The 21,490-nt window shown below is 46.3% G+C and overlaps 1 protein-coding gene across 3 annotated transcripts in view; it reads left to right on the forward strand.

Annotated features, from left to right (window-relative positions):
- Positions 1-1,185: 1,185 nt before the first annotated feature.
- Positions 1,186-21,490, forward strand: part of hipk2 (homeodomain interacting protein kinase 2) — a 71,312-nt gene continuing 51,007 nt past the window's right edge. For all 3 annotated transcript variants that reach the window (XM_070971422.1, XM_070971423.1, XM_070971424.1), the window contains exons 1-2: positions 1,186-1,530; positions 18,597-19,776. In XM_070971422.1, the coding sequence (XP_070827523.1) occupies positions 1,512-1,530; positions 18,597-19,776 (1,199 nt within the window). In that variant the 5' untranslated portion in view covers positions 1,186-1,511. The remainder of the gene's footprint in view (positions 1,531-18,596; positions 19,777-21,490) is intronic.

Consider the following 21,490-nt stretch of genomic DNA (forward strand, 5'->3'; position numbering starts at 1 on the left):
CTGTGAGATCAAAGCTCCTCTGTGGAGGCCTGTATTGCTTTCCAACGTGTTTTGGGGTTAGTTTACTTTGGGAGACTGAAGGGTGAAATTGCTCCTCTCTGATGCGCCTCTATATTAAACGCCCACGTGTCTAAATCGACATGTTTAATTTAGAGGTTGGTGCGCATATTGCTGTGAGAGCATTTTAGGGTCGCTGGTAAATGACAGATTACTCACATTTGTGTGAGCCTATGTAATCCGATTCCGCTCCAGTTCATTCTGTGCAAATCTCATGTCGTCATACTGTAGGCTACTGAAGGAGCGCTTCAGCCTCACGCAGGCATGACCAAACACCCGCAGAATCATCCGACGCTGATGCACTTTGCACGGCTGTGAATAATGTCAGCAGCTGTTTGACGACAGTGTGACCACAGCATGTCACACGAACGAGCCTCCTGACCTCATTTACAGACATCTTCTGAATTATTATTATTATTATTATTATTATTATTATTATTATTATTATTATTATTATTATTATCAGTAGAAGTAGTAGTACAAGTATTATCAATCGAGTTGTATTATAGTAGTGGGGCTCTCACATTTGATAAAAAAGATAGAATACATAAACAATGTACATAACATAAAGGCAGTATTTTTTTTAACAAAGTAATGCACCTTTCACAGTTAAAGGTGAGCAGGGATAACATCTTAATTAGAGCCTCAAAATAAACAAAGATCTTACCAATGATACTTTAATATGTAGTTGGAGTACGCAGTAATAGTAAGGCCAAGCTGTAGTCAGCTGTCTTTATTTCTGGTCTGTTTTTTGTCTGTTTGTGTTCATTTTATTTGATCTGGTCTTAATCTTGTTTTATTCTCTTTTTATTGTGTTTAAATCTTGTCCTGGTGCAGTCACTTGTTCGCCTTACGTAAAGTACTTTGAGCTGCATCCGTTCGACAGATCTGAAAAACAAACTTCCTTTCCCAGAAAAAGCATTTATCATTTCGACACGTTATTGCTTCTTATTGATTTTTCTTCTTCTTTTGTAAAAGTTGATTGTGGCGACGATGTGATCCTGCTCGCAGGGCTCGCTTCGGAGCTCAGAGCAGATGCACCTCCTCGTCGCCTCCATCGACTCGCTCGGCGCTCGACTCGCTCACTGTACACCAAACTCGCTGCGCTCTGACCACTGCAACTTTTGCAGAGACTCCTCACTCCACAGACATGTCGCACAATAGCTGAAGTACAAACCTGTCATCGTGGCTCATCATCCGAGCCTCCAGAGACACGCCGCAGGTGGGATCTGAGCTGCACAGCCTCTGCTCTGCCGCTTCCCTCGCCTCGGAGCCTACGTCTGAAAACGCCTGGATATGAATTATGAGCATTTTCCTCACTAATGAACTGGGCCAGTAATGCAGGAGACCGCGGCGACTCTCTCATCGGTGTTTCAAGATGGCAGATTTTCATTGAGTTTTGAACAGAAATCTCGCTTTATTTTTTGCCATGAATAGCAGAAATCCTTGCACCGATGGCCCCTGTATACGAAGGTAAGACGCTGCTGGAAGCGTGCTGTTTTTTTTTCCTGTGCGGGGCTCCGTCACTCAGCCTACTGTATCAATTGTGATACAATTGAATTGCGGCTGATACGGAGGGAGAGATGCGTTGCACCCTCTCCTTCAGTCACAATCCTTAAATATATATTTGCATTATGTTTTGTAGAGCCACCACAGGTCGGCTCTGCAGCTACAGCCCTGTGCGTTAGTGCTTTTGGTCACAGTTAAAGAATAAATACTCAGTGAGATTGCGCTGCCGGGCTGAGCTGTGCCTGTTAAAATAGCGCTGATAAGGCAGCAGCCCTCCTGAATAAGGTCAAAAGACAAGCAAGGCTTTCACACAGAGCAGCCTGCTGGTGTCCAGGCACCTGGAGATGTTGTGTTCTGTCATTATGTTTGTTCCTGGTGCAAATTCGAGCTTTGCTTAAAGAAGGAGAGGGAATGAAAGGAGGTCGCAGACCGATCGCTCCCAGCCTCCTCTCTGTTCACTCTCGTTCTCCAATTATTTCTCATCAATCTTAAATCTGCCTGACTTAACACGTTTCAGTGGATCCAAATGTTGGATTGATCCAAATGTATTTTTCTTTTAGGAGACCAGATGCAGTCTTAAACACAGCAGATACGCTATCGCTGCAGCATTGTAGCTGTGACTAATCCAATTGAGAGAATGCGACCCCGCATGCTTCCCTAAATTGTTTGCTCTCATGCAGTTTTTTTTCCTCAAGAGAGTAATGCACGCACAACGTGTTTGCTTTGCAATGTCGTTGCAAGGTGGGTTAGAAATGTAAAACAATGCAAGCGGTTCATTATAATCCGTGCATGATCGGGGGTTTGTGACTGGTCCAGCTGCAACTACACACCAGCAGATTAAATAGTATGTTTTTTTGTTTTTTGTTTTTTAAAAAAGGGAATATAATATAATAGAAGTGCTTGAGATCGTTCTGATACAGTAGATTTAGGTTTCGTCCGGCTGTAGTGATGCATCAGTCAGAAGTAGTGTGGTGTAGCTCGTACAGATGCTTCAGTGACATACAACAGGACGGACAGACAGCCTCTGACAGAAGCCCGAAAGGAAACAGAGGTTTGCACGCTGATCACAAGATTGTGCAAAGTGAACAGCAGCACAAAGCAAATGATGACCCTTCATGTTTCCAATATTTATTTTTAATATGCTCTCGTCTACTCTCTAGTCCCTCTGGTGGTGCGAAAGGGAAGCCCTTCTTTTCTATCCCAGATCACCATTAAGAAAAAGAACTATTGAAAAGTAACCATTAAACACATTTTAAGGGGACATTATCGAAATATCACCAGGCAGAGTGGCTTCTAATGGGAATATCTGGGTTGTACGATCGGCTTTGTCGGAAGATACAGAGTCGTGGACTAAAGTGAGGTTCCTACAAACTCCTCACTAAGTGCTCTCATGTCACGTTAGGAATATTGTAGTGATTCTTCATTAGGGGTGTTGAAGCTTAGAGGCGCAGCCCGAGAGTATGGCGTTTCAACATGAAAAGGAAAGTTGAAATGAGACTCCTATGCAAAAGGTAATTAGTGTAAATTACATTCCCCGGCTTTTCCCTTCACCACGGAGAGGAGGAGAAGGAAGAGAAAGAGGCAGCAGGGGGAATTAATTACCTTGCCTGTCCTCCTCAGTGTTGGAGAGGGCTGTTATGTAGAGCGGTCATGGAAATGACCAAAGTCTCTGGTGGAAAATAGGTTTTTTTGTTGGGGGGGTCCCTCATGGAGAGTGAGAGCAGCTATTATGGTGATTACTCACATTAACTACAGGGAAACTAATAACTTAAATCTATATGATTAACTACTTCCTTTGATAGTTTCAAGTTGATCGTTTTAAGGAAAAACACTCCAGTGCTGGATTTTCTTTGCAGAAACTGATTTCACATTCATCATCATTTATTAGGAATGATTTCCCTAAACAAGGTTGGGATGGTGGTGATTCTGCCTGATTGAATTTGGTGAATTTGTGTCCATGTTCCTGTTGGTTGTGTTTTTTCCTTTTTTTTTTTTTTTTTTTTTCTCTGACGTGTTTGCCTTTGGTCCTTCTTGGCCCAGACAGAAGGCCATCAGGCGGGCCTGCTGGCAGCCAGGGCAGCGGTCTGATCACCCTGGGAGCTTGGTCTCATAACCCAAACTGACACCTTGATGGATGTCTGATGAGCAGAGCAGGTCCAGCAGCTCCCAGCTGTGGAAAAGCTAATATTCAGACACCGCCAAACCCTGCCTGCCCACATGCCCTCTTCCCTGGCTTGATATGGGTGTTGCGGTGTGCTCAGCCTGCGTAAGCACATGTCTCTATCTGTGCATGAGTCCACACACATGTGCCGTCACCCATTTGCACAGAAGGCCTGCGAGAGGATTAGACAGCTGTGGAGCTGGGCACTGCAGGAAGGCAACTTCATTTGCAGATTTGCCTCTCGCAGGTCGACCAGGACGATTCCAGAGAGGATTCATTCATTCCCGCCTGGAAAAATGGACAGAGCATGACTCAGAGGCTGATGACGATGATGATGATGATGGTGGTGGTGACAGGCGCTGCAGCATCGCAGGCAGATTAATGTTTTATCCATTCACATGGCCATTATGTGTTAATGCAACTTTGAATTACCTTGTGGTTTCAGGTATTGGGGGACGAGGGGAAGTAACTCCTCTGAGGACAAAAGGACAGAGAGAGCCAGACATTCTCAGAAACTGCCTTCCATTCTCCCTGTCTCCCTCCCTCTTCCCCTCACGCTTGTTTGGAGACGCTTGATTGATATCTTCCTCACAGGCCGCGACCCAGGCTGAGCGTCCAAGGTTGCAGCTTTTTAAACTTTGATTAGAATTGCAGGAAGAACCCCCGGGGCCTTCGGGGGCCTCCGCAGGGCTGCACTCCGTGGCAGAGTCAGGGGAGCCAAAGGAGGGTCTGTCTTCCCGCCTGTTATGACAAGCAGGGTGATGTGTTTAGCTCTTCATTGTCCTTCTGCAGTAAGAAAGCAGGCAGCCTGGGGAGGAGGGATAGATAAACAGTCGGTAAGAGATGGAGTGATGGTTAAATAGCTCGCAGGAAAGAACAGCCATCACTCTGTCAGTCCTTATAGGTGCCATTGTGAATGTTTATCTCTCGTTTCTCACTTTCACTCAGTGGCCGTTCTGATCTGTTTGTTGACCTGATGCATAACCTTATGACTTGTTCGGAAGGCGGTTCACTCAGAAAGGTTTATGAAAATGGATAAGCTGTCTAAGTATCCCTTTTGCATTATTCAAAGCTTCCTATCTGAAAAGGAAGTGAAATCCAGTGTTCGGGGATTCTTTGTGCTATTGATTTGTTGAAGCATTTTAGCAGAAGAATCCGAGGCTTTGGAGGGAGGCAGAATGTGAGTTTTATGTGAGATGAGGTGTGTGTGCAGCTCACGGTTGAAGACGGGGGAATATGCGAGCTCTCTGATGTGCTGAAATAGTTCACAGGTGTGATCTGAGGGTTTTGGAAACAGATGGGGGGTGGGGAGTGAGGAGGGGGTGTCAGCCTGAACTGAAATGACAGGTTAGCAGAGGCCAGTCTGACACAGGAGGCCCAGGTTTGAATATGAGCAGAATACCTCTGGCTGTATCAACAGGCTCAACTTTTCATATACTCTTTTCTAGCAAATTTCTCTGGAGTAAAACTGCCTTTACCACTCCAGCACATCATTCTTCTGGCTCTTTTTTTTTTAACGTGGAGGAAATGCAGTTGAGATGCGGGGGGGGGGGGGGGGGGGGGGGCTTTGCAATTCTCATTTTCTCCTCAGTCTGTAAACCTCCCGTTTTAGTGCTCCTGCCATATGTTTCAGACCTCACTCAGAAACGACTCTGAAGGCCGGGCTCTGAGGTCCTTGAAGCGAGAGACCACATCAGTTGCTGACATTAGTTCGTTTTTATCGAAGGGGAAGGGGGATGCAGGCTGGCACGGAGCCTCAACCCTGCTTACACAAGGCATTTCCGTGTTGGTTGTCATGCATGTGTGAAGGGCCTTTTTTTCCCCCTGCACTGTTGTTTCACGCTGTGTATGGTGTCAGCTTGTGTGGAACAGCTGCCTCTGGCTCAGAGCAGCGCTGTAACGACTCCAGGCTCCGTTAAGGAGGAGTAACAGGCATCTCACAATTGCTTTACTTACCCCGAATATAAAAGTGAAAACACATTTTATATGCAAGTGGCAAACATTATGATATCGGCATGTAAAAACTGAAATATACTCTGATGCGATGGTATAAAACACATCACAGCCCCCTTAATGGCTGCAATAAACTCAACACAAAGTATTTTAATTATTTGAAAACTGAATGGGTCATTTATTCTCTAAATGGATTTGTAGCATTTTGGAAACAGTTTTCTTGCTCTCAGCGGGGTGCCATATTACCTAAAAAATGTGCGCCTCCTTGTATCGGGGGATCAGCTTGAGAGAAAAAACAGATGAATGTCACTCTTAAATTTAAGTAACCTCTTGCTAAAAGTAATCCAGTCTCTGCAGCGAGGATGAGAGAAGCATCTGTTTAAAAGCATGATGCCGAGAGTGCCTGCACCTTATGACACTGCTTTGGTCTGCTGTGAGAGCGGTTCAAACAAAGGTTTTACTGCTGCCCAACACAGCGCAGAGTGAATGAAGCCTTTTGTTAACTTGGGCCTGTTAAGCAATAATTACACAGGGATTCCTCGAGCATAAAGGGCACTTTATATTCAGAAGGTGTCAAATCATTTTTTTAATATATGTGAATAATATTACGCAGAGCAGCATGATCTGCATTTTGCTCCCATACCGTATATCGCACGCTCGCTTTGCAATCATTATCTGCCAATGACCCCCTCCGGTTCCCACCCCCACCCACCCCGCATTTCCCTGCCCCACCCCCACATCTATCTCTTATCTGTCCCTCCATCCCGTGCTGTTTGTTGATAAGCCGAGAGGCCATTGGCCAGCACACATGGTGCCCATGTGACACTTCAGCAACAGCCTGATGGCCAGATTGGAAGCCCCCACATATTATGTGTGTGTGTGTGTGTGTGTGTGTGTGTGTGTGTGTGTGTGTGTGTGTGTGTGTGTGTGCATTTGTGTGTGTGTAATTGGAAGCTGGTCTGAGAAGAGGTCTAACTACTGTAGCTTTTTTGTTCTCCGTAATCATGACCCCCACCCAAAAGCCCTCAGACTCCCCCATCTCTTCCCGCCTCACTCTGTCCCCCCCCTCGCTTGTCTTATTGCCATTATTAACCCCCCAAACCAAACCATGGGCCTGTTTTTTGTGCACGCTGTCCCAGGTCTTAATCCTATTGTTTGTGATAATGTCCTGGCGCACCAGTCCATTTGACTTCACGCCGCACACTGTGGAAGAGAGCTGCCGCTGCTGGCTGTGTTTATCACTGGCTCATTTGGCCTTTCAACTTGACACAGAGTCACATGAAGCAAGTAAAAAAGTTGAACAAAGCCTTGAATGTGGTGCAAAGACAGCAGTGCTGATGTAAGGTACTACAGCTGGATGGTGAGGGCAACTAGCACTCTCACAGCCACTTCATTTAAACAAAAGATACTTGCCATCTCTTCATATTACATGGAGTGCGGCGTGAAAAATGGTTTGCAGTTTTTAATCAAGCCTTTCATAACCTCCACATTTTTCCTCCTATCCTCTTCCAAGGGAAAGACACATGAAGGGAGGCTGAGGGAAGCGAGGGAGAGGGGGAGTGTTTATAGGCAGATTGCAACGAGCAGGAAAGGACTGAATTACATTGTAGGATTAGGCCACTGAGGTTGGGGGTTTTTAGGGTGTATGCTCTAGTATTCATTGACACAGACAAAGCTATGGGCTTTACCATGTGCGGCCAACGTGGACTAAGTGCCGCCACCAGCCCCATCACCGCTACTGGCTCCGGCCCCTTTCGGTCATGGAAAGGAAGTGGAGCGATGGGTGGCTGCTGGCGCCCCCTTCACAGATGGCTGCAGGTACAGCGCTACGCTTGGCTGATAACCAAAGGACTTCAAAGCTCAGACGAGCGCTCAAGCCCATTTCTGTCCAGAGCCAGGAGGCAAAAGGCACAGACCAGAGAAAAGAGACAGCAGTAGACAAGGACTGGGGGAGTGAAAAGAGTCAACAGGCATGGAAATGAGCAGCTTGAGCCCTTTGCTTTTCCTCTGCTCGCCTTCTATGCAATATTTACTCTCAGATTCTCTTTCACATACATTCAGTCCCTGCTTCTTCTCACCTTCTTACTCAGTCTCTTCTCATTTTTCTCTCTTTCTCTACATGCTGTGTGATTCTTCATTATTCTGGTATCACGGAAGCAGTTGCGATGACACATGCAAGCTAGAAATGGAAATGTGACGGCCACTGTTACGGACAGACACCCCTCCCTCTCAAATGATGTCTTTTCTCATAATTTGATTCAGACGGGGGAATCTCTGAGGAATCCTGTATTTCCTGCATAAAACTCACTTCCACGACACAACAAAGCAACAAGTTACACATGAAAAGCAGCAGGAGGTGGAAATGACGAACGGCATTGATAGAAATCTCTCATATGTGTATATGTATAGAAAATGATTGCTTTGTTGCTGCTGAAGGCTGGAAACCAAACTTTTATGAGCTTTTAAGGGATAATGTAGAGAGGAAGAGATGTTAAAAAGTCATTGATTCAATTAGACAATCCTGTGGCTCCTCTGATTCAGCTCCAACACTGACACGAGAAAGTCCTAAGTGTAAGAAATATTTCCTCACAGCTGCACGAACTTCCCTGAAGACATTTACTAACATTCAGCTGCAGCATAAGTGAATGATTATGGCTGTTTAATGGCAGTTTTGTATTTACAACATACAAAATTTAGGATCCACAGAAAGGGGTGAGGAAATTGTTATTATTATTTTACCAAGCAAGTTTGAACAAAACACTTTTTCAGCCTTTTTATTTTTGGTAGATTTATAGTAGAAATTGTTTGCTTAGCTTTGAAGGACATTTGTGGTCATAAAACAGAAACAACAGCGACATTTATTGCTGAAAATGTTCCTTCTGCTGTCGTCATAAGTATGGTTCATTATTAGAAAGTTAAACTATGCTTTCATGATGAACTTAACCACAGAGAGGAGCAACAGCAGCAGTGCCTGTTTATGTTTCTGGGCCCAAGTCTGTTGCAGCATAAATAACAGGCTGCACACCTTTTAGATCCACTCCTCACTTCAAAGCCTGAGGCACATCATGACCAGCCAGCAGCTCTCTGCCTGGCAGCCCTTTGAACTGACCCCTCCATTCAGCCTGAGAGACAGAGAGGGAGAGGGAGAGTGGCAGGGAGATGGGAGGCGACAGAGATCTCAGAAGTAAGGTAGAAAGAGGAGGGAGGGATGCAGAGGAACTGGGGTGGAGAGATGAATACCCTCATCTGGGGGCCCATGGGCCTCAGTGGCCTGAGGTCAGAGGCACTGGGGGGTGGGGGGTGTTTGGTGTTGGGCGGGGGGGTGGAGATCTCACCCCTGGTCTCCTTTAACGTGTCTCCTTCTTACATCCGGGATCAGCGCTGTCCGATGAGGCACCCGTCTCCTCAGCTCCCCTGACAGAGTCCAGCAGCTGCTCACACACACGCACGCACGCACGCACGCACGCACGCACGCACGCACGCACGCACGCACGCACGCACGCACGCACGCACGCACGCACACACACACACACACACACACACACACACACACACACACACACACACACACACACACTCCCACCCCTCCATCACTTTCAGAGAAGCTGGCCCAGAAAAAGGCCAAAAGTTGACCTTTAGCTACGAGGACCTCTTCTCTTCCCTTCGCTGCTCCAGAGCGGTCCAGGCCAGGCAAGTTGTTTTTACCTCATTAGGCGTCTGTGAGGCAGAGACAGCGTGAGAAGAAGAGTTCTGCATTCATAAGCATTAAACTTAAAGACATTTGGGCGTAAACATGGCGGCATGAAGTGGTATTCATCTCAGTAACACGGACTTCATTCAGATCCTTTCAGCACATTTAATTGCCTGGGCTAAAACACATACCTCAGCCAGGCTAACATACCACTCACATTTCTGTCTTTATTCATTCACAGTCAAGCATCTTACAGTGTGATGAATCATTATTTACTGGCTCCCCACAGCTCATCTTTTCCATCTGTTAAAATCCCACTCAGCTACTAACTGGGAGTTTAGAAGCAACTCAGACCGCAGCAACAAACCCAAACTGGCAGGTTCTCTCAGATGGATCTTGTTTCGTGTAATTTGCTATTTCTTCCTCGTGTAATTTACGAAGCAAAGTTTGCCATAATGGTTATGATTTTAAAACCAACCACTCTTATTCTCCTTTTGAAGGTGTTTACCTCTTAAACAAGCCATTTCAAAAGTGTGCTTCTCATATGTGGCCACTCAGTACGTGGGTGTTAAACTGACGGTCAGAATAGCCGTTTCCTGCCTGGTTTTGCTATTTGTGACTGTCAGGACACTGTAAATATAATCGGCTAAAGCCATGATTTTCACGCTGAATCAGACGCAGAGGGCTGAGTTGGCCAGCCATATTTATTTCCTCAGCTCTGGGGCCAGAAAGGCTCAACAGCCATGTTTACGAGACACTGTCAGTTGGATTAAGGACACATATGCCTTGCTAAATTGGTATGTGAGCACGTGTTTGTGTGTGTGCCATAATCCTTTAAAAGCTGAATATATAGCATGCTGGTCCTCCTTACTTTGTCAAAGAACAGACAGACAGAACGAGCGAAGCTGCAGTCGGAGAGAGAGTTAAAAAGAAGACGGTGAAGAGAGATTAGGAGATTCATATAGATGAGTCACCTGTAGTATGAAGGCAGGAGTGCGTGTTGAGGCATTTTAGAGGGAGAAAAAGGCATCTGTAGTCAAAATTAGTTTGATCTGTGGCCTTAATAGGCGTCACACACTCCGCTGAAATATCACACACACTTGTCACCTGGGGAGGCATGTGCACCATCCCCAGCTTGTATTTGATAGCAGAGAGCATTGGGAGGTGGAGTACGCTGGGGGAGGCAGGGGAGGAGAGAGCCAACCACATGTGGGTCTTATAAACGGTGGCACGGTGGGACAAGTGGTAACACTGTCGCCTCACAGCTACAAGGTCCCGGTTCGATTCCCGCTGGGGTGCTGGGGGCGTGTCCTCCACCATGCCTTTGGTGCCTGCTGCTCGAGGAAAAAGGGCCTTTCTGTGTGGAGTTTGCGTGTTACGATTACAATTAAGATTAAGATTTACCTTATTATTCACAGCACACATGTTACAGGGGGAAGACTGCACACGCCGTGCTTAGTGAAATTATTTCTCCACATTTGACCCATCCTGGTCCTTCCTCCATGGCAGACCAGGAGCGGTAGGCTGCCAGCCGACAGCGGCACCCAGGGACCCAGTTCCTTTGTCACCATTGGTCAGGTGGTGATCTTCTTGCATGTTTTTAGTGGGGGTATTTTATGGAGGATACCCCAGGTGAACACGGGGAGAACATGCAAACTCCACACAGAAAGGCCCGTTTTTTTCCCTCGAGCAGCAGGCACCGAAGGCATGGTGGAGGACACGCCACCAGCACCCACAGTGGGATTCGAACCGGGACATTAACATGTTCGACTCGTCAACTGGCAGCCCACCGCTCCTGGTCTGCCGTGGAGGAACGACATTCCAGGATGGGTTAAAAGAAGAAGAGAAGAATTTCACTTGCATGGCGTGTGCAGTTCCCTGTAACTCTCTGTGTTCTGTGTCTTCTTCTTCTTCTTCTTAAAGAGCTCTGATGTGAGATGGAGAGTAGCTGCCTCTTTCTTCCTCTGTTTGCCGTCTTTGAGGCGGCAAAAAGCGGGCCAGCATCAGCGCTTATCGAACACACTGACTGGCCCGTGTGTCACAAGTTGCCATTCAAAAGCACAGCCTGGTTTCAAGCTGACAACCTGCTGGAAACAACAGCCAGCCATTGGTAGTTTCTTACCAGCTGTGAGGGAAAAGAAGATCTGCAAAGCATTTTCATTCAAGTATATATTTCCCTAGCAGCTCTTTTGTTTCAAACTACACCTCCCTATCAGTTTGCTGTTTGAATACTGCGGTGTTTTGGAAATATGTACCCAGGTGCCCGGTCAGGTTGGACTGGTTCCTCTGTTGTCGGGGTTCATTCACGGGGTGGGGCATCAAACTAATCCCTCTGGGTGTGTGTGTGTGTGTGTGTGTGTGTGTGTGTGTGTTCGGGGTGGTGGTTCAATGTGTGTTGTTGATGCATAGCTAAGATGTCAGAGCTTTGACAAATAGTTGCAGAAGTCCTAAGAAGCACCAATAGTCATAAAGTTAGACACACACAAGTGGACATACACAGTCCAGACGTGCAGAGATGCACGTCTGTGGGAATGCACCTACTGACGCTTGCATACACACATTCTGCACACTTGCAGAGAGGTGTGTGTGTGTGGTGTTGGGTGCATCCTTGGTGCATTATTGAAGCTGTCTCTGTTGGATGTTAATGCAGAATGCAATGATTTGCAAATACTTTTCCACCTAATTTCAATTAAATACAGTACAAAGACAAGCTTTTTTTTATAAATATACTCTCATTCTGAGTTTGATGCCTGATACACACTAAAAAAAAAGTTGAGACAGGGGCGACTGTGTTACACCACCTCTTCTTTTACCAACACTCAGTTAGCATTCGTGAACTGGGGACACTAACTGTTGAAGTTTATGCTTCATATACAACTTCAGTTCAGCATTTCATGCTCATTTCAGACATTTTCAGTGGGAGACAGGTCTGGACTGCAGGCACGATGGAAATCAATAGTTGACTGACCTCAAACAGTACTCATAAATGCAGCAAAGAATAAAGACTATCAACTTATTTGACACTTTGGATGTGACAGTCATATTAGTGACGTCAATATCAGTTTTGAACCATTACACAGCCCATGCATAGATGACAAGGGATCACACATTCATTATTCTTTTCTTTTCTTAAATATATACATATATAAATGTGTGTTTGTTTGTGTGTGTGTGTGTGTGCGTGTGTGCGTGTGTGCGTCCAGGTAAAGGTTAGACCCTTTAAAAATAAGATCAATCCATCTCTGAAAGGTTCATTCCACTCTGGGTCTTCTGTTGAGTGGACAGAGGGTCAGTAATGACTCAAATGCTGATAGCTAACAGGAGCCTGACTGTGTGTATACAGGAGTGTGTGTGTCCCTGTGTGAACATCAGCATCACTGGCTTTTGTCCCTCGCATAGAGAAGCCCTATCCTTTCAAAAACTCAGGCTGTGGTTCAGCGCAAGAGCGTCAAAAAAGGCCGCCATTCACACTCACACTCTCAGTAAAACCTTATACTTTGCACATTGTAGCACAACACAGTCGGCACGCAGCAAAATCCATATTGCACTGGCCCCTCTAGAATCAATTTGCTATTGTACAGTATTTTCCTCCCACATTGCACTCATCTGTGTGTCCTCCCCCCCATTGTTTTCTGTGTCGGGTTACTGTTTCTTGCCTGCAGTTCTCGTATGTAGATCTCATTATAGTACACTGTGTCCAGCTGTCATTGTTGATCCTAATGACATACAGGAAGTGTGGTGTAGTGGGGCGTTTCTTGCTGTGTGTAAATGATAAGCATTCTGGAGAACGGCTGCTTATCAGGTGCGCGTCCCAGCGCGGCCCTGCGCTGCGTTTGCAACTGCAGCCAAAGACGCACAGCTTGGTGCATACGGTGTAAGTCAATGGTCGTGCAGTCAAGCCATGAGTTAACAGGTGCCGCTGGTTTATATGCAGGCTTTCAGCTTTCTCCTTCTCATTTTATACAGCCACACACAAGATTTCTGCACAGAACAAATAGTTTCTTCTTATCTGTTCCACATCCAGTGTTTCACTTCTGCAGCAGCAAGGGCATGAACTGTATCACCAGGCCTCTTTCTTTCTTTCTTTCTTTCTTTCTTTCTTTCTTTCTTTCTTTCTTTCTTTCTTTCTTTCTTTCTTTCTTTCTTTCTTTCTTTCTGTAGGAAGGAAGTTGGGTGCTGTGCTTTGTACACTTGCTACACTCGTGATTTGATTAATAAGAAATCCAGCTCAAGCAGAGCCACTCTGCCACCCGTTCCTCCTCCTCCTCCCCCCGCCACACTCCTCCTCATCTCCCACTCCTCTTCTCCACTCCGTGTCTTGGTTCGGTGTCTGGTTAGGCTGACCTGGCAGTATAAACAAGACAAATGTTTTTCTCACACCAGGCATTTTATGAGCACACTTGCGGTGAGAATAACAGCCTCCTTATCTCCCGACAGTTACCCTGTGGGACCAGCTTTTTCAGCTTTACTTTAGATTAAGATGTTAATATTTCAACTTTAACTACACGTGTTTTCATTGCTCAGGTAGAACCTAAGAGCATGTTCAGAGTTGAATGTGAATGTGTGTTGCTCTATGCGCCTCATGTGCTGGTGCTCCTGTGTGCACCTGCATGCGGACACTTCGTACGATGGCTCGTGTGTGTGCCTGTTCCTGCTTTTGTATCTATGCATGTGCTTTGCAACGAGTGCTGACCGAACGTGTTATCTGACAGCTAACACAGCGTGCTGTATCTTTGGCTGTTTGCTTCCAGGAAGGGGAGAGTTGAGGGAGTGTCACATTTATAGCAGGCATGTTGCTGATTTACCAGCTGAGAAGTCTTGTGTATGTCTGTCAAACAGCATTGAAATCGGTGATAGGCTGTCAATAAGCCCGATGGATGCTTTGTCCTCTTTTTGTATGTGTGTGTAAGAGAGCAGAGAGGAATGCTGAGGCAATTCCAACTGGTCAAATACTGTGGTCAGGATGAACATAAAGGCTGATGGAGCAGCAGTGTGCGTGACAGTATCTCCCCGCGAGCCTGTCTGATGCATTATTCTATAAATAAGCAGAGATGAGAGAGCTAAAAAAGCAGACTGGATGGTCAATAGTGGCCATGGGTGAGAGAGAGAGAGAGAGAGAGAGAGAGAGAGAGAGAGAGATATGCAGTGTCAAGCTCCAGCTCCCCACTGAGGGCAGGGCTTGGGCAGGAGGCAGGAACACAAGGCTAGGCTAGTCTGTATGGACAATATGTTCCTCCTCTGTGGTGTTTTCACTGCACCTCAAAGTCTCTGTCTCTGTCCCCACTGCAGGTGTTTCACCAGAGGTTTTGAGGGCCATGCTACCCAGGTACATGTAACACCTCTCAAATTAAAGATGTATGTACAGCTGGGTGAGCGATGAAAAGAAAACCTGGATAAATGAGAGTACAGGTCTTCACTGACTGGTTTGATGAGTATGAAATAGATATGAACCATATGTTATGGCACTATCATCAAAATACCAAATGAGGTTTTCTTTGGGAGGATGGTGTTCATTTCCCCAGAAGATTTCCGGAGTCTGGGAGAATCTATAACAAGGTGAACTGCAGCTGTTCCGGTGGCCTGATACCTTACTAAGGCACATTATGTTGGTCTTTCCTTCAGCATCCTTTAGTTCAGACAAGGGATGGAGGTGCAGCCGGCAGTGCCCCTACACCCACATGCAAACAGCAGCGAGGGCTGAGATAATGCTTTGTCTAGACAGTCAGAAGTTGTGTCATTAGCCAGTGATTTGGCTCAACCCCCTCTGTCCTGCAGACACGGGGATGTCCAGCAAAGAGAGAGGGTCATCAGAGCGGCTCTGTTGGTGTCGGGAGCCATTAGGCCTCAGGAAATAGTCCAAATATATCCAGGCCAGGGGACATCGGCCAGACGGACCTGACTGCTGTCCCTGCTGTCTCCTAGGTGACGCCTGGGGTACATATGTATATTTCAACTGGTTTCATGCTTTTTGTGCCGCCACAGCGCAAACAGATTACATTTCATTTTATCTCAACCCCAGATCTTTTTAAAATTATGATTTGTATAAACTCTGAGGACAGGCACGGACGAGCTGAATGTTAAGCAGGTTTTATATTAAAAGACTATTTGTAATTACAAAGGGCTGTTTGGCAGGTTTGCTGGTGTTTAAAGGCGTCCTCATCAATACTCTCTGTCATGTTGTCAGTGGGAAATAAATGACGGGTTTAATAAAAGAGAGCAAACAGAAGCAGGTCACAGGCGAGAATGTGAGGGCCACTCGTGGCCATGCTCTATTCTCCTTCCCTCCTTTTCAGTCCATCTCTCACCCTCGCATGGCATGCAGAACGGCCCTGATCCTCCCAAAAAGAAGATTAACAAACCCCTGACAGAGAAGTAATCTCTCTGAAAACATTGACTACTACCATTTCAACATGCTGCCTCTGAACAGTGGAAAGTGCCTCTCTGGCATGCTTAATTGCAGTATGTGGTCCCACATACACACACAGTGTTCCTTTAGGTATGCTAAATGGAAAGCCTTGGCTACTGAAGGCATTCCAACATTGTAAATGCACAACAATGGACCTTTACAGTTTTGTGCTTGGCATAGAGTTCAAAAATTCAAATAAACTTCAATAGGACATTTTCAGGGGAAGTTCTTTTGCTCTGTGTTCTTGCTGACAACAGTATAGAGGGTTTGGTTGTTCAGATTCTAGATCATAAATATGTTTGAACTTCAGTTTGGGTGAAGAGTGATTCATGAGGGCTGGAGCCGTTTTCCCACTGAAGTATAACTGGTTGCATTGTTGCTTGCATATGTTGTCATGAGATAACATTCCAGCCATTTGACCCCTTACTTTTGGTTCATTTAATTACTTATCTGTGTTTTTCACAGGGCTCTAAATTGTGGTAACTTTGAATTTTGTGGCAAAACTAGCTGTGCAGAATTTCTGAGCCGAGTTTCAAGAATTTCCTTTGCATTTATAATCGTTTTTGTCAGCTATATTTTAGAGTCTTAGGGGGACATGTGTGGCCCTCAGTTCATTGTACCGTGCAGGCGATGTCAAGTGAACCCTTTGACCACGGTGTTAAAACTGACAGAGGGTCAATGAGCGTCTAAGATTGGAGTTGAGGAGGAATTCATGTGATGCTAATGCAAAGAGCAGCTAGCCTCGGCCAGGCCTTGCAAAACCTCGAGCTATCCATAATCATGCTGGCAGATATGTAGCGCTGGAATTTTCCATAAGAGGAACAAGCCGGCTCTGTGTCTGTCCATCCATCTTTGCGTCCATCAGTCTGTGCCTGTGATTATCCCGTCAGGCTCTCAGTCACACACTGTTGACGCTGCTCTGTGACGCAACCCATCATTCAAATTATTTTTAGCGTAAAGTCCAGGCACAGGAATTGGTAATCCAAGGAGTGACATCTGGCCTTCAGGGCTTATGTGATTAGCAGAGAGCCTTGCCCCTAATAGCCTAGCGGACGATCTTCATTACCTCTCTGGACCAGCCATACCTACAGGACTGGTCATGAAGTGCCCAACATGGGAATAAAAGAAAAAGACTACACCTTCCTGATTGTTCGTGTTTGCAGATATCAGGGCTGAAGCTTAAATGAGTGCTATAGGAGGCATGGAGGTGCTGTGCTACACCAACAACTGTAAACCACCCGCCAAGCTTACAGTGAGCCTTCTAATGTGCGCTGCAGCTTCAATCCTGCCGCATTAGGGCTAAGACCAGATGACCACACAGATAACTAGTAAGTCCGAGCAAGGCCACAGAGATACTAAATAAATCCAAAAAGGAGGAGGAAGAGAGGTTAGGAGAGTTAAAAAAGACAAATGAAGCAAAGTAGAGTGGAGGGCTGCCAACTTCCTACTGAATTAATCATCATCACCACTCAAAGGGCTAATAATGACAAAGTGTCCCCTCCTCTCTGCTTTCTGTCCACAGAATAGAGCCCACAATTATGGAAGTCCTCCCATCTTGGAGGGAAATGGGCCTCTAATTATGTTTGAACAGAGCAACACTTCCCAGCTTTCAAGATGTCTATTAAACACACAAAAGCAGCAATTTTTCCAGCAGCAAACAAAGTTTCAGGGGTGTTTGCACGCATTGATTGTGTTAGTGTTTGTGTGCGAGCTGCGACCGTAACATCCTTTGATTCATGCATCAGTTTGATCAACAGCAAGGCCTAATTGTGTGGGTGTCGGCATGACCAGGTGGAAGCTCTTAGTTTAGTTAGCAGTAAACTAATTTTGGGTTTACTGGAAACTGTTTAAACATAGCATTACTACAAGTCTCATATAATCTTCTTTGTGCTGTAATAATCATTTCAATGGTACAAACAAGCCTGTTTGCAAAGAGAGAGATAAAGAAAGGGACTATTTTTGGGCAGTTGTTTGCTTGGAGAAGCTTTTGCTTATTCTGAGGCAGCTTGTTCCCAGGAGTTCAGAGCACAGCCTCGCTGCAGTTTTGCTTTTGTTTTGTTGTCTTCGGGATCTTTAGTTGAGAGGGAGTTCAGTGCCCCTCTCCTGTTCTCATAGTTACTTGAACGAAATCTCTTCCACCACCTTCCCTGAACTGAGTAATTGTGTACCAATAAATGCAAGGGCTGGATATTTGTAGCGTGGAAGGAAATTGCAATCATTCCTTGAGACTTTTGTGGGCCTGTTTTTGTGTATGGTTTGTGTTGCTCTGCTGTCTCTGTGGAGCGTCTCATGAAAGGGTATTCTTTTAGTATTCACTCAGTCTATTTGCTTTGCTGCATATGGGAACAGTGGGGAAATGGCATTTCCTCCGCATGAACCTGTGGTTTGCATAAGCACGACTCGATCTAAACCTGCTTATCTTTCTGCTGAACATTCTGGATTTTATTTATGTTTTCTAACAATATAAAAAATGCCATTACATTCTATTAACCACCAGTTTTAATGACGTAATGTCTGACGTTTTATTCCAAAAATACCAAATGATAGCACAACGCAGAAACACTCTAATGCCAAAGCTAGAAATTCTGAATGACATTTTGAAGGTTATTTAATGCCTGTTACTTTCCTGTGATGTTAAAGAGTTCAAGAGGTTAACATGCTGGTGCATCAGCGTATACGCTTGGTGTTTTAATGACCTGCTCTGACCCAAGCTGTCTTTATTTAAAGCTTCTAGCTACCACTCGTGTTTCAGACACTCTCAATTTCCTAACCTCTCACTGCCCTCTTTGCTCCTCCCCCCTGCTCCCCTCTTGTCACAGGTATGGCCTCGCAAGTGCAAGTGTTCTCCCCTCACACTCTCCAATCAAGTGCCTTCTTTAGCGTGAAGAAACTGAAGGTGGAGCAGAGTTGTAACTGGGATATGACAGGGTACGGCACACACAGCAAAGTCTACAGCCACAACAACAGCAAGAACTTGTCGGCCCCCAGTGGCCCCCTCGGCATCAACAGCTCCCTGCAGGTCGCCAGCTCCACACTGCCCTACGAGCAGGCACTCATCTTCCCAGCCAGCGCCGGCCACATTGTGGTCGCCTCAGCCAGCAGCACTTCGGGGGCCGTGGGGTCTCTGCTGGGCAGCGGGGGTGGAGGCAGCAGCAGCAACAGCAGCGGTGGTGGAGGTGGCGGTGGCGGCAGCGGTTTGGGTGGCGGGGTTGGTGTTCACAACCTGACACGCCGCAGCACGGTCAGTCTCCTAGATACCTACCAGCGATGTGGGCTTAAACGCAAGAGTGAGGAGCTTGATAACAACAGCAGTGTGCAGATCATTGAGGAGCACGGCCCACCGATGATCCAGAACGGAGCAGCCAGCGGAGCCACGGTGGCTACGGTGGCCACCGCCACCTCCACGGCAACGTCAAAGAATAGTGGCTCCAACAGTGAGGGGGACTACCAGCTGGTGCAACACGAGGTGCTCTGCTCTATGACCAACACCTACGAAGTGCTGGAATTCTTAGGGAGAGGAACCTTTGGACAGGTGGTTAAGTGCTGGAAGAGGGGCACCAACGAGATCGTGGCGATCAAGATCTTAAAAAACCACCCGTCGTATGCGCGGCAGGGTCAGATCGAGGTCAGCATCCTGGCGCGCCTCAGCACGGAGAGTGCAGATGACTACAACTTTGTGAGGGCCTATGAGTGCTTCCAGCACAAGAACCACACGTGCCTGGTATTTGAGATGCTGGAGCAGAACCTGTACGACTTCCTCAAGCAGAACAAGTTCAGCCCTCTGCCGCTCAAATACATCAGACCCGTGCTCCAGCAAGTGGCCACAGCGCTAATGAAACTGAAGAGCCTGGGCCTGATCCACGCTGACCTGAAGCCAGAGAACATCATGCTCGTGGACCCGTCTCGACAGCCCTACAGGGTCAAAGTCATTGACTTTGGCTCAGCCAGCCATGTGTCCAAAGCGGTCTGCTCCACTTATCTACAGTCCAGATACTACAGGTAAGAGCTGCAGCTTTGAAATGAGAATTAGTGAATTTAAGGCTTAATTTAGGCTTTTTGTGAAACGTTGCAGATGAAAAGAGGAAATGGCACAAAGGAAAAGAGACATGTCCCTCTGTGTCCCTGCTTGCTCTGTTTGGATGATTATTGTGCTTTCTGCATCTTGTTTGATTTATCCCTGCTTTAATGGGAATGTTTTCCTAGTTGAGCTGATTATTTGGCCAAACAGCCGCATTTGCTGCCAGCCTCATGAGCTGCTGCTCAAGTTCTTTCTCTTCGCTGTGATTCTGCCTTTCCTGTTGGCTTCTTTACCTCTGTGCTTAACCCCCTTCCACTGTGGGATAGGACAGTAAAACTCAAAGGCTTGCTGAGTAGCCTGCTGTTTTTTGTGGTCAATGTGATAAAACAAGCATGTCTTAGTGTTACTTTGAAGATTATCAAAGTCCTGACAACTTGGTAAAGACGCGACAGACCGCAGGAAATATTTGAAGCAATGATATTTTTTAGTGTCACTGAATGGTTGGGGGGAAGAAAGTGTTTTTTTCCTGTTTTTCACTATAGAGTTTTTGAAAAGATCTCAGAGAAACTACCTCACTGCAGACGGGCTCCAATCATGCAGGGTGGCTGCCTGCCCATAGGCTTCTATTCACCCCTCTGCTCCACAGGCCCCCAGACCCTCAGCCCCCCATCACCATGGTTGGCTCCCATTTCCCCCGGGATAGAGATGAGGGGTCAGCCTGAGTTCTCCTGTAATATGTGCCTGTAATCCACACCAGCGGGCCCTGCATTAGAACCAGATGAGTCTCTGGGAAGCTCTTTCTTTCTTCTCCCAGTACTTCTTAAACAGTCTTTTTCCGGCCATAGCAAACAGCGTGTTTAGGTTTCAGCAGAGGCAGCGCTGGGGGAACCGTGCGAGGAATCAAACAGTGTCCATGTCCGTACAGAGAGAAGCTTTGTTTGTGGCTCAGGCGTGGTGCCGAGGCCGAGGGAAGGACAGGTGTGCATCTGGTACCACACGCGTAAACACGCCGGCCAGGTGCTGCTCTGCAACTGCGCTGAGAGCACAGCCTGTCGAGAGGAGTTCGTGGTCCCCAGTTACTGGATTCTGTTGATAGAAGTGTTTACTTTCATTATCTTTACAGTTTATCTCTGGCTTGTTGAATATGCGTTGTTTCCTGTTAAAACAGGAAGGTGGCAAAGTTTACAGTTGAGGGAACGATAATGCTTCAAACTGCTGCATTCAGGAGATAAAAACACTTTGAGCTCAGAAATCCTCTGCTCCTGATAATCTTTTATCACATGTGACAGGTGTACTATTTTATCTGAGCTATAATGTTTATTGAGCTATATTTTCTGGAAACACGTGTACCCAAGTGTCTTCTAATCCGTCGGTATATTAAGATCCTCGTGTGGGAATTGGATTGTACGTGTCAACAGGGCAGCGCCGTTATATCAGTTTAAGTAGCTCATCCTGAGGTAAACACCGCTAGTAGCCCGTTGTTGCTCCTGGGCTGTAGGTCAACAAACAGGCCATAAAATGTTCCTGTTTGTTTTCTCTGGGAGTGAAGGGTAGAGGAGAGCAGAGAGATCATCCCTTCATTTCCTCTTGGCAGCGTAGGAGAGGAAAGAACGGCTGACATTGACCAGAAAATTACCCACCAGCCACCAAAACCTAGACCAGTGACTTGGTGACCCTGCTTTGAGGCATTGGGAG

This window comes from Chaetodon trifascialis, chromosome 10 (genome assembly GCF_039877785.1).
Source record: "Chaetodon trifascialis isolate fChaTrf1 chromosome 10, fChaTrf1.hap1, whole genome shotgun sequence".
Taxonomy (NCBI): domain Eukaryota; kingdom Metazoa; phylum Chordata; class Actinopteri; order Chaetodontiformes; family Chaetodontidae; genus Chaetodon; species Chaetodon trifascialis.